Raw genomic sequence first — 13,521 nt, forward strand, 5'->3', positions numbered from 1 at the left:
ATTTGCAGAGCCTGATTTGTGGGGAGGCCTGTCCTGCCACAGCTTCTGGGACTTGCTGGGGTAATTTTAGCACATTCATTAAGGGAGGACAGTACATTTTTTCCCTTAATGAGCAAAGCTGCTTACTAAACAGGAAGAGGAGGGAGGGGGACAGAGAAGGCAGGGAGGGTGATTGGGAGTGTAACAGTGCTTTTAGAGGTCATTGGAGTTATCTGGCAGGGATAAGCAAGCCTGAACAGAGCTGTCCCTACAGCAGCATGTGAGGCTGTGACATTCTCCTCTCCTGTGGCCGCCAGCACCCAGCTAAGGCTGCCGTGAGCTGTGTGAGATGATGGGAAGCACCTGTTGTGCCCAAATATCAAGGGAGTCACATGCAGTGCCACCAGCACATCCAGCACTGGGGACCACAGCTGAGGATGTGCATCTCTCCTCTCATTGCTGCCAGGCACTCGCTCGTGCTCCCTCAGCCCCAGCTGCTCTGGCAAGTTAATCCCTCCCAGTCAGGATTTTCATAGTGGCACCATGTTATTAAAACGTGTGAAAAACTTCTCCCATGCAGAAATAAATGTGTCAGCTTGGAAACAAGGGCAAGTGGAGGATGGAGCTGCGTGGAGGAGGGACAGGTGCACAGGGTCCCTCCCCAGCAGCAGCGTTTCTGCCATTGCGTCGAGCTGAGCTGCATAAAATAACTTACAGTTTAATTACAGGGGCTCCTGCTTGTTGGTGTCATTAATGAGGCAACTGGCTTAATTTAGCTGAGTAAAAATGGCTTTAATAGTGGAAACACTTTTGGCTGCTGGGTAATTAAGGGAAAAGAAAAAAACCACTGTCTCCTCTTGCATTAAAGTCCACTTGTTCTGGTTTGCGCGGATCTGGACTCCTCTTTGTTCCACCTTCACCCATCCCTTTTTCAACCCCAGGAGCTCATCCAGGACTCCATGGGGCACTCCATGGATGCATCTGTCACTCATGCTGTGACAAAATGGCAAAGGTCACCCCCCCTAGGCAAGGTCTTGGCAGAGCCTGTGGGAGCTGTGGGAGAGTGTGTGGGACATGGCGTGTGCCCCCCTGAGATGGAGGAGGAGGAGGATGGAGGGAGGGAGAGAGCAGGAGCTGGGATTTAGCTGTCACTCAGTGTAACAGCCTGTCCCTGAGGTGTGCAGTGAGGTGATGATGGAGAGGGCTGCTGGGGACAGGAGCAGGAGCCTTGGGAGCAGGGCTGCTGCAGCAGGAGGGCTGTGGAGTGGTGTTGAGCCTGAGCCATGGGTGGGTTGGGTGGCTCTGCCCTGGACCTGGTCCAGGTGAGTTCTCTCCAACCCCCTCTCCCTACTCAACTCCTCTTGGAGGCAAAAAGCACCCTGGCAGCTACTCCTAGAGACTGTCTCCATGGAAAAGAGCATCTTGTGAGTGATGGAGAAAATGTCCCATGGCTAAGAAGCACTTTGAATATGTTCCAGGAGTGCTGATGGCAGATCTGTCCTGGGATAGACAGGCTTCTGTTCATTGCTGAGAAAAATGCAGGGAAGGCATTTTGCCTCCCTCTGCCTGTGTTTCTTTGATGTCTGATGTGTTTTGTTACAGGTGGAACTGATGCATAGGCTGTTATAAAGGTTGTCTGGCACACTGCTACAGGACTGCTTCCACTTTCTTATAATTCTGCCAAATTTTAATTGCTCAGACTAGAGTTTTCTGCTTTGGGTGTCTGCTTCTGGCTGATTCTATTTTTTCTTATTTCTTTCTAGTTTCAAATAAGAGCTTTCTCAAATGTTTGAGATGGTAGAAGGGAGGTTGGGAAAAAGCTGTTTTGTTCAAGCTAGAAAATTCTGATGATGCTGCTGTTGCAGAACATTTGCATCCACCTTTTGTGGAGGGAAAGGAATCTTGTCAAAGGTCAGATTTTGCTTGGAAGACTTGGTTTTGCTCAGAGACATAGATCAGCAGAATAGCTCTTGGTCCAGTTGGAGGGGGGAAGTTTTGCAAAGGATGTTCAGGAATGAGTAAGGGAGAGGAGTAGTAGCTCTTCTTGGGGCACTGCTGTTGGTGTGGGAGGGTGTAAAAGTGGGGAAGATCATAGGAAATTTGGGCATGGATAAGGAAATTGAGGCTGAGAAATATCTGGGAGAGAGTGGAGAGAAATGAGTAGTGCAATTCAGCCAGCTAGGAGGGAGAAGGAAATGGGTCAGGAAGGAGAGAAGCTGGCACTGCCCAGCCACAGCACAGGGTGATGGAGTTCTTGTCACACCTGTAACAGGGATTTGGAGGTGGCAACAAGCTTGGAAATGCTGCAGGAAGGCAGAATGAGCCTTTGAGAGGCCTTGATTTGCAGCTGTGAGAGGAATAGGTCTGGATGTGAGTGCCTTGATTTTCCCCAACCCTCCCCATTTAATGCTGTACAGAACACTGGGGAACTTGGTGTGTGCAGCTGAGGTTTGTGACTGTGGGGAACCTTGCAATCACCAAACAGGAGTTACAAAGTGCTGGAGCTCAGAGCCTCACCTGTGGAGCCATAATTTAACCTCCTCATGTGCACGTACTGTGATTCCATCTCTAATTACAGAATCACATGCTCCCTTCCCCAGGAAACCTGTCCCATGCAGCATGTGGGATGGATCTGTTCTGGGCAGAAATCACTGCTGTGCAGTGCAGTTTCTCTGGAGGAGCTCTGTTTTCTGCAGCACAAGTCAGTAGCTGTTCCCTTTTGTGTGTGGAATCCCAGTGCTGGCATCTCTGACCTTTGGAGATTTTGTGACTGAAATGGTGCGTTTTTAATGTGTGCTTGTGTCTCTGTGCTGAGGTCTGTCTCTGAGCCTGAGGAAGGACCTTTGTGACGTTTTGGAGTACCCAAGGTGTCAGTGTCCAGTGACAGACGTGTTCCTCCCTGTATGTGTCCAGGCTGATCTGAAATGGAGCTGTGGGTGTGTGTTCCCCTGCCCAGCCCTGCAGAAGTTGATGGTCAGGTCAGATCAAACCCTGGCTTTGCCCTTTGAGCACAGAGTCTCCTGCCAGATGTGAGCAAGGGCAGAGCCATCTCCTCTGTCCCTAACGCTGGCTGGGGGTTATTGTCTGGGGGAGGGAGGAGGTGGTAGGAGTTGGTTTCCAGGCACTGTGGGAGATGAGGAGCGGAGCACATCTGCCTGGCAAAGCCCCCTGCATTAGTGAGGATGTATCTTTTCTCCATCTCTCTGTGTCCTAAATTGTAATAACACGATCATGCTATTTTTGATTCCCTTATTTGCGTGGAAAGCCTGTTGTTTTTTCTCTTCTCTTTCAGAATCCAATTTTCTCTTGACATTTCTGCCTAATGTAGCAAAACATGACCTTTGAGAAAGGACATTCCAGCGAGATTCACTCCCTCCTCTGCATTTCTGCCTCTCTCCCACATCTTGCTGTCTCTCATGCATCCCCTTTACGCTTCCTTCTTCTCCCTGGGCTGGGGGAGGGAGTTTACTGTCTAACTTTTCAGTAACAGTGAGTTGCTCCTTCCCCTCCCACTTTTCATCTGTCTTTGCAAAATTTCCAGGTGTTCAGTGCTCTGGGGTGGATAAAGGAGGGAGTCTTGTAATATTTTTCTTCCCCGCTGCTTAGCTTTACCTGCCATTTTTGCCACCTTTGTCAGAGGCTGGGAGCAGTTTGTCTACAGACGAGGGAATGGTGGGATCACAGTCATGTGAAATGAGGTACCTGTGGTTTGCTGTGGTTCCCACAGCGGGATAGTCTGATGTGAAGCAGAGCCAGAATTTAAAAAGGCAGCACTGTGCCATCATTGTGTTTGGGCTTGTTCTTCTGCCAGGCTTGTGGAGAGCCTTTGGGACAAAGCTTTGCTGTGTGAGCAGCTTCCCCACTCCTAATTGCAGAGTTCTGTGCAGGTGGGACAGGACCAGAATTGCTTTTCCCTTGCTGAAACTCGGAGTAAGGGAAGAAATGAATCTGTCATCCCAAATCCTCGTGCATCAGACCTGTGCCAGCAGGAGCCATTCAGGGCTTTGCTCTCTTGGTTTTAGCACTTATTTGCAAATCAAACAGGGTTTGGGGGCTGAGCCCTGCACAGCAGGACTGCCTTGGGTCGCACCTCCCATTTGGCCAGCCCAGAGCTGAGTGAACCTCAGGTGATTGATGCCTCTGGCTCTTCATTGCTCTTCCCTGTGGGTTTGAGGCAGAGGGGCTGCCCTGCCTGCCTGTGGCTCTCAGCAGGGATGGATTTGGTGAAGGATGTGATACAGCACCTCCTGTGTGTTCTGGAGACCAGCAAAGAGATATGGGGCATTTGGGGTTCTCCCAGAACTTGTGCTCACCCATTCCTCTGCTCACTCACCCATGGGCTGGTCACTGGGTTGGTGGCTCTCAGGCTGGCCAGAACAGAATGAGTTTCATTACCATCTTTTTGTGCTGTTAGAAAGCAGGGGCTGTTCTCCTGCTCACCCTGCTCCAGACACATTTCTTTCTCTTGTTTTTATTAATTCAGTTCCTTTTACGTTCTTTCATCCTCTCTGGCTTTCAGCTAAAGAGAAGATGTCTGCTGGGTTGCAAAGCTCTCCCAGGTAGATGAGATTTATGTTTTTGCAAGTTTGGGCAGATGGAGAGAGGGATGGGGAGCTGTTGGCTGCTGTAGCAGTGGTACCCCTGGGTGCAAGCAGCACACAGACATTCCGGGACACCTGGAATGCACAGCTACTGCAGATCATATGATAACACCTTGGGTAATCATCGTGCTGTCATTTGAACCTGGCTGTTACTATTTTTAACGTGAGGTTTGTCCTTAATTTTTTGTTCAAGTTCTGAAATGAGACTTGCTCTTTTCGCTTATGGTTGGTTGAGCTCCAGATTCATGGGCAAGAATCAGACACTGGAATTTTCTTTTTCCTTAACATTGCAGCAGGATATAAATCACTTTTACCCTTAAAAGAAAAAAAAAAAAACAACAAGAAGAGAAACTTTCATTTGGGATTTGTCCTCATTAAAATCTCTCATTATGAAATCTGAACTTGGGTTCTAAACTGCTTGACAGCCTCCCCATCGAGGAAGACGATGAGCTCTGTGGAGGTGGTAGGGCCATGTGCAGGAAGAATTATTTACAGTGACTACTTTATTTTTTTTCCTCCTTAATTTTCAGAGACCTCTCCGGGAACCGGCTCACCACTCTGTCATGGCAACTCTTCCAGACACTGCGACTCTTTGAACTGTAAGTCCGACCCTGGGGGGATCTCCTGGGAAAAGGCAGGAGGCTGAGAGGAGGAACCATTTCCAAATAGAGTTATTTTGAAGCCAGAGAATAATTACCTAAAACTCCAGTGGGCAGCAGCATCCTTGGAAGGCTTTCCTGGGTATGGGAGCACTAGAGCATAACTGCTTCTCTTTTAACTTCACAGCAGCTGGCTAATTAATGTCGGGATGATGAACAAGTCATGCTTGGAGTAGTAAATGGCTGACTAACTCTGTGAGCACATTAGAAATACTTACTAGGCCAGGTTTTGAGTGAATCTCTTCAAACACTTGCTCTCTTCTGTCGCAGGGTAGGGCTAACTGCTTTTCCTTAGTTGGTGCACGTGCTTTACAAGAAGGCAATCCTGCTTTTTAGGCCCATGATTCCCTTTCTCTCCAGCAATGGAGACACCTCCCAGCTCTGATGTGGGAGATGATGAGATAGTTGTGTCTCCTGGGGCACTGGTGGCCTTCAGCCTGCTGAATTATTGATAGAGCATTCAGCATCGTGCTTGAAGAATAAGTGGACATGAAATCAATGGAGCGTTGCCCTGATGACCTGTTTTGTTGAATTTTAGGAATAGTTTTTTGGTGGGTATAAAAAAAAAAATATATGTAGGATTTGTCCCAGAGGATCCTGGGAAGCTCCATTCATCCTCACTGATGATCAATAGAGCTGTAAGCTAGAAGTGACTTATGAAAGAATAAAGACAGTCTTTCAAGTGGGAGTAAGTGTGTTATCACTGGTGTTACTGCAGTGTATTTTATTTCTGTCAAATTGTTAAATGAAAAATACTAATAGTGATATTAGAAAATGGAGAAACGCCCTTCTAATGGGGAAATTTGGCTTGCAGAGTTAAAATGCTGAATTCAGAATTTGTCTCCTTGCTGATTACAGCTCTAAATATTTTTCAAGCCTGGCTCGGGTTTCAAGTTTAATAGCATGAGTCATTTGTATTCTTAGACCTTTACTTATTGTCATTGCACTGTCTGGCAAAACTCAGATTGATGGTTGCTACCCAAGAGAGACCCAAGAGTGGAGGAGCAAATGGGACTGCAGTCCTGAGCTGGAGGCACTTGCAGGGCCTGGGGTAATGGTGAGCCTGCAGATTAATGGGAATACTTCCAAAGGGGCTTGTTTTTATGTGCTTTTGCTTCATTTGGTCATATTTTGTTCCTTCAGGCACGTCCCAGGTCTGCCAGCTCCAGCCGGGCTCAAAAGACCAATACCAAGCACAAAGGGAATTGAGAAGCTGCTTTTTGGGCAGCAAAGGGTATTTCACCTGATGAATCCATCTGTGCTGTCCTGATATGATGATCCTGGCAGGGAGCTGGTGTGCTTGGGGTGGCTTTGGATGGTGTCACCTGGGGCCAGCACTCTGCAGCTTGGCGAGCATGAAGGAGCTGAATTACTTGGCTCCAGTTGGAGCTGTGCTCAGAGCAGCTTTCTTGGAGATAACAAATCCCAATGAACCAAAGAAATCGCGCACAAAGAAATACAGGAGATCGCAGGGCTGGTTGGTAGGAAGCCGTGGTGGGGTGGAAAAGCAGTTCTGATGTGGTGTGTGTTGTCCATGGTGTCCCACAGGGAGGCTTGGCATTATGTGGGGCAGGAGCCTCAGGTGAAACTCTCCTGCTCCAGGCTGTGAAAAGGGTATTGGCAACCTCTGGCACCAGCTCCAGTGAGCAATTTAGACCTACAGATGTGCCAGCCCACAGGGACTGCCTTGCTGCTGGCTGGGCTGGACTAAGAGCCTGGTCAAGTTCATTTTTCCTAAAGAATTGCTTTAGATGCTTCCTGTGTTCTCTTCTGAGTAACTAGAGATCTTTCATCCACATAAGCATGGCTAGGATGAAGATTACCAGAATAATTTGGTGATGCTGATCCCCAAACACAGCAGAAGAGGGATATTTTATCTGATACCCCCATGGATGTCAGTTTTTAAGGGGCAGAGGGATGTGCCTGCAGCATCCTTCCTGGGGCCATGCTGAACCTTGGAATTGTTGGAAAGAAGGCAGCACAGAGGTCTGGCCTGAGCTATGGGCTCTGAATAATCATTCACATAAAGATGCTGGGAATTAAGGTGAATGCACATTACCTACTGTGAGGTGGTTGTAGTCCTGACAGCTAGAAGGATGTTACCTGCTGGTGAGGAAGAGCACATCTCCACGTTGGGGAGAAATTACTAATGGATCCACAAAAGTGGGAAATACTGTATTTCTTTTTTTTTAGAAATGCAGAGGATGGGTGAGTAAGAGACAGTTTTTTGGCACACTGAGCTCCAAGGAGGCTTCCAGAACCTGAGGAGATGGAATACATGGCCCACATAAAGCGAGTGTGAAACACTGGTGAAAGCTAGAAAGGGAGTTGCAGATTGGCATCAGCCAAAGACTTGAAATTGAGCCCAAAACTCTGTGGAAAGGGAGAAGGTGGTGAGCAGCAGAGGCCAATGCAGAGACACCAGCCTTGGGAAGACAGGCTGAGCAGCAGCATTTGTGCACAGCAGTGGAGAGGCCAGGAGACTCCAGGGACACAGAGAAGCTGGCCAGAATCTCTTCTCCACATCTGTGTGGAGGGCTGGTGGGACAAGTGGGTGCAGAGGCCCACCAGAGATGCCTTATACTGAATTCCTGTGCCCCTGTGCTATCAGGGAATCGTGGATCCAGAGGAAGGAAAGGCACCCAAGCCAAAACCGTGACTTAGAACGAGGCAACTCGGAGCAGAGGAGCATGTGGTGAGGGAAGCAGCAAGAGGATTGTCTCCAGGAGAGTGCTGGGAGGAGAGGAGCTACAACTGAGTGTGACATGGAGATTGCCAGGGAACACGAGACCTGACAAAGCCACTCACAGCGAACAATGAGGAGTAAAGATCAGAAGAGTGCTGGGCAGGTGGATGGCAACTTGGGGCTTGAAATTGCTGCTCGGCTGCATCCAAGGCGTCGCAGCCTGGTGAACGTGGTAATGCTTTAAAGAAGAATTTCTTGTTCAACAGAGCTGAGATTTTTCCCTGCTGACTCACTGAAGAAAGGATGGCAAAAATGAGGCACACTTCCAGAGAGTATTATCTCCTGATCGTTCTGGCCAGAAACAAGGCTTGGAATTGTTTCCAGTAACTCCAGCCCTAATTCCCATGGCATGGGCTGACCTTGACCAGCAGGGCTCAGGCTAATGAGTGCACAACTCTCCTAAGTCTGAAGCTGAGTGTGTGCAGAGAAGCATCTGACACATGCAACAGCTCATAAATGTTGGACTTAGAGCCTTTCTTATCCAGAAGTCACAGCTGGTTTCCTCTGTCATGTCCTTGGCTTCCTTTGTCATATCCTCAGAGAGCTTAGAGCTGACATTTCAAGAAATTCCTTCCCGGAAAGACCTAAGACTCTGGATCCAATTACGTCTTTGGTTGTATAAAACCTTGTAGTCCTGAACATCTTGCTGCTCTGCCCAACCCATCAGCATTTCTAATACCAGCAGTGCCTGCCAAGTTGCCCTGCAGTACATTTCTGCAATGCTACAGCAAGAGGCTTTGGTGGGGATGGGGCACAGCAGCACTTCTGTTAATGTTATGAGTCCAACTTTACATGGTCTGTGCCTCCAGCTTTGAAAGTTATCACCACCAGCAGTCCCAGTAATAGAGCTGTGGCCAGGCAGTGGGTACTGCCTGCTCTCTGCGTTAGCTGAGCCAGCTGTCAGACAGCACACACCACTCCCTGTCCCAGTCCTTCCCTTTCTATCCCTGCCCCTTCTGGCAGGGGCTCAGAAATAACAGTTTTGGTTGGACCACCAAGAGAAGCCCTGGTTCTGGGAAATAATTAGGAATAAAAAAAATTAGATTTTGTTCTCTCTCTCTCTGTGTTGCGCGCTCTTTTTTTTCTCAAGCTTAGGGAAGTGGCCTCAGTCCCAAGATAGGAAGAGCATTTTAATTGTAAGAGTATGAAACCTTGGCAGGAATTTCATGTGAATTGAAACAGACAGAAGAAGTGTGGCAAGGATCTCTGCTGCCCTCTGAGAGGTTTTAGCTGCAGACAGCTTTGCTTTAGCTGATGAGTAGGGAGGCATGGGACGGGGCGTGTGTCTCATTTAGCTGCCTAGTCTGGAAAAAACTGCTGTGTGTGTGAAGTCCCTGTCTGTTCCAGAGCACACTGGAGGGTTGATGGCATCTGTCTCCCACACTGGTCCACCTTAAAAAGGCTCTCCAGACAGTTTTGGGAGATGGTGGGTACAGCTCTCTGCAGGGAGCAGAGCTGGGCTCAACCAGGCACCAGCAGCATCAGTTTTGTTGAAGAGTTGATTGGACACCTGCATGGCTCTAGGGTTTCAGTTTTGATGGGTCATTGTCTCATCAAATGACAGCTCATGGCATGATTGCCACAATTTTTCTCTTTCCCAAACATATTGTACCTGCTTAGGGAAGGGGCTGTGCCCTGAGTACACCCTACTATCACTCTCTGCTCGTGGTGCTGGTGAGTGGCTCTGTCTGAGGTGCAGGTTCAGCCCCTTTTTGGATTAACTCCTTGAGTGCCAGAGCAGCTTTGCTTGTGCAGAGAGCCCAGCTCCCTTGCAGCTGTGACATTTGCTATTTCTCACAGGCATTTTCAGTTTTAAGGGGTGTGCACAGCTCCTGAGTGCCTGCAGCCAAGCATAATTTGGCAGCAATTGCAGCCTGCATGCAAAAAATGCCCTTTGGGTTTGTTTGCTCGTTCCAGGATTAAGTTGTGCTGCATGTGTCCCACAAAGGGCCCCTTGCCTTAATTCTCACTAGGATGCTGCTGCACCCATGGTCTGCAGCACATGGCAGTGTCTTCTGGTCCAGCAGTGTGTTTTGTCCAAGGGGCACCTTGTGGTCCCCAAGGTGCTTCTTGCAGGAAGAGAAGGTGCATTTATGTCCACAAGCAGAGGTTTGTAGGTAGTGGAGCTGTGTTACAGAAAAGTGAGAGGAAAAGCTGGAAGCAGCTGCAATGGTCCCTGCAAGGGAAGAGATCTGAGGACAGAATTGAATATGAGTGAGGAATATTCAATGGAAATTGAATATGAGTGTGGAATTCCCTATGCACCTAGAGAGGTGCATAGGGAATTCCACACTCACGTCCTAAACCAAGGTTTTTGGGTGGGTTTAGGACAATGTGAGTGTGGAATTCCCTATGCTCCTCCCTGGGGAGCTGGCTGGCATAGCAAGGCAGGCACCAGGCAAGGAGGAAAGGGTATTTTCTGCATGTTAGGAATGCTTTAGCAATGCCTGTTAGGGACAATGGGTGTGCATATGTGCCCCTTCTACCTGCAGAGCTGTGCCAGCTGCCCATGGCACTCAGCACATCCAGCCTGTGATGGGAGTTAATTTGTGCAAAAGCCCCTCTGGGGGTCTCGATTAGAGCGAGTTACACTGCTGGTGTTGGGGCAGGTTGTGGGCAGGTTCTGCCCTGAAGCCCGTGGCTCCTGTATCATTCATGGCCCTTCATGAATTAACAATGGGCCAGGAAAGCTGCTGTCTATTACTTACAGAGCTGCCCTTAAGTGCTAGGACAGCAGCTCTCCCAGCAGCCTCATTCTGTGAGGATATTTGCAGCAGAGCAGAATTTCTCCCCCATTGCACCTGAGCTCCCCCAGCTCCCTGCCAGGTCCCAGGGTGCACCCCCAGTTACCTGCCCTGCCCTTTCCCACTTGCCATCCCATGTCCTGTTGGTATCAGCGATTCTGGGGGGGCTCCTGAGAGGGAGGTTCATGGCTGTGTAGAAGAGGATGTAAAGCCTGTGCAAAGCCGTGGCAGTACCTGTCAGAGCACGCAGGGAATGTCTCATCACTCAAATCACTGCACTAATCTGCTCTGGTCTGTTAAATTTAGTGCTTTGGCCTTTGAGTTGCTTGTCTGAGCCTTGTACCTGTGTCACAGAGGTTTATGTGCCTTTGGTGGGAAAGAAATGAACTAATGAAAAGCCACAGAGTGAAGCTTAACTCAGTGTTTGCTCTGAAAAAAAAGGTCAGATGACATCTTGATGTATTTGGAAATGCAAAGTGGCATCATTAGGGTTCAGGTTAAGCAACCCTGGGTGCTTCCAGAACACCCCTTCAGTTCCTCCTTTTGCAGCACTGTATTGACAAAACAGCAGCTGCAGATGTTTGGAAGGTTGTTTCCAAATCCTGTTAGTGGGTGAAATTAATTTTGTAAAAGCAAGCATGAATTTTGCAGTAACACGTGGAACAGAGCAGGAAAAAAGCTTTCCCCTGTATGACAGGAGATCTAGATATCACTTGAAACAATGGTTTGACCTTTGGAGATGCCCTTCTGCTTTGGGGTGACTGAGCTCATCTTTGGCACTGCTGATCCCAACTTTCTTTGCTTTGCAGTTGTGTGGGGAGATATTTTGTTTGTTCAGGCTGTATCTCCTAGTTTTGCTCAAGTTATTGCAACCAGCTTTGGTAGCTCAGCCCTGGCTGAGCTCTGGACTATTCTCTCTGCTGGGACTTGGCCTTCTTGCATGTCCACAGACACCTGCAGAGCTTTAAAAATGTAAACGAAATGGTTAATAGGTTGGAAAATCAATTATAATAAACATTCCTGGTATATAAACTATGTGTAAGTGTGGTTTAAATGAAGTACATTAAAGGCAGTGCTTTTCTCCATTTCTCCTGGCCAGGTCAGCAGGGTCTCAGCACAGTGCTGATTGATTTGATTAAAATGCATGTTCCCCTGCACATTAGCTTGTGTTCTGGGTCACCAGGAGCCTGTGTTTGTACAAGGAACTTGGGAGAAGAGCTGCCAGCTCCTCTGAGTGCTTGTGGGGGCCTGGATTGTGCTTTGCCCAGCAGAGTCTAGGACCACCACTGAGGTGGGATTTGAAGGTGTAAATTGATATTTTAGGGCAGTAGAGAGCTGTCTGCTCCTTTGCTGAGGGGTGAATCTTCTGGGTGTCTGGGTGACAGTGGGACCAAGCCATAGTAGTGCAGATCTTGTGGTGAGAGACAGTGAATGTGTCTTTGTGCTGCCATGGGAGATGTAAAACCTTGTGTACACTCATGAAGGAGACTGTGTGAATGCAGGGATGTGTGACTGTGGCAAAGACATGAGTAATAAGTGCCAGAAGACCCCAGGTGGATAACGCAGAGAAGATTCTACTTCAGCTTTACACATGCATGGTGGCTGCCCTCCTTGGGGATCCCAGAGCCAGGTGGCAGCTTTGCTCATCCTTCCCCATCCCACCATCCTCTCTCACCTCTCTCTGCCCACAGGAGACTAGAGAGGAACCTTTTCAACTGCAGCTGTGACATCCGCTGGATCCAGCTCTGGCAGGAGAAGAGCGAGGCAAACCTGCAGTACCAGGATCTCTACTGCATGACCATGGATGCAGCCATCATCACCCTGAAGGAGATGAACATCACCCAGTGTGGTAAGGATCCCTGGGGTGGACATGAGGGAGGCCAGGAGGGATCCCTGAACAACCCAGCAGCTCAGCTTCAGCAGCCTGAGGCAGCAGGATCTCAATGATGCGGTTGAGAACAAGAAGGTTGAAGCTGGTTGGGATAGTTTGTAGATTAAAAATAGAATATCTGGGTAAATGTGAGGCTGCTATTAATGTGCTTATGAAAGATATTGGGTGATTTGGGGCATTTTCTTCACTGCAATGCTGCTGCCTGACAAAGTGTCTGTAGTGAGCTGTGTGATGTCTTGAAAAGAGCTGTTTCATGCACATCTTCCTGTGCCTAACGAATCCTAGAAGCAGCATATTGTTAAAAGACACTGACACAGAATCTTCTGTAATTACTCTTAGGAAATACATGTCTCTATTAATTTTCTTTTGTTTTATTTTTCAATTGAAATCCCATATCTGTAGGGAAGAGCCAGAAGTGACTTTATATCTCTTTCTATTTCCTGCTGATGTTTAAAAGAGTCCAGTGGCCCCAGGAGCAACACGAGGCATGTTCAATAGTTATCCCTTTTCCCTTCACCTTGTTCACACATCAGCTGCCTGTTTGGTGTCAGGTTTTGCTCTGGTATTGCTATTACTGGAAAGCATCCCTTGCAGAGTAAGGAAAAAGAGATGTACCTTCCACCGAGCAATTAAACTGTCTGTACACAAGCAGCTGTCAAACTCACAGGCTGAAAAAAGGAGGAAAACCAGATTTTTTTTTTTAAATCATCCTCTGTACTAGGGATTTGGGCTTGTTTCTTGTAGCAGTAGTAGACAAACAGCATGCACGTTTAGATTTGCATGACTTGGTTTTTTTGTTGTTTTGTTGGTTAGTTGTTTTTTTGGGTTTTTTTTCCAAGTTCACCCTGTCCCTTTAAGCTCTGGAAATTGGCCAAAGTGTGCCTTTGTGTGGATGAACTAA

The 13,521-nt window shown here is 48.1% G+C and overlaps 1 protein-coding gene across 3 annotated transcripts in view; it reads left to right on the forward strand.

The window, feature by feature from the left end:
* NTRK3 (neurotrophic receptor tyrosine kinase 3) overlaps nt 1-13,521 on the forward strand; it is a 203,648-nt gene that overhangs the window by 46,111 nt on the left and 144,016 nt on the right. For all 3 annotated transcript variants that reach the window (XM_058811211.1, XM_058811209.1, XM_058811210.1), the window contains exons 4-5: nt 5,111-5,179; nt 12,421-12,578. In XM_058811211.1, coding sequence (XP_058667194.1) covers nt 5,111-5,179; nt 12,421-12,578 — 227 coding nt within the window. The remainder of the gene's footprint in view (nt 1-5,110; nt 5,180-12,420; nt 12,579-13,521) is intronic.

The sequence above is a fragment of the Ammospiza caudacuta genome, chromosome 10 (genome assembly GCF_027887145.1).
Source record: "Ammospiza caudacuta isolate bAmmCau1 chromosome 10, bAmmCau1.pri, whole genome shotgun sequence".
Taxonomy (NCBI): Eukaryota; Metazoa; Chordata; class Aves; order Passeriformes; family Passerellidae; genus Ammospiza; species Ammospiza caudacuta.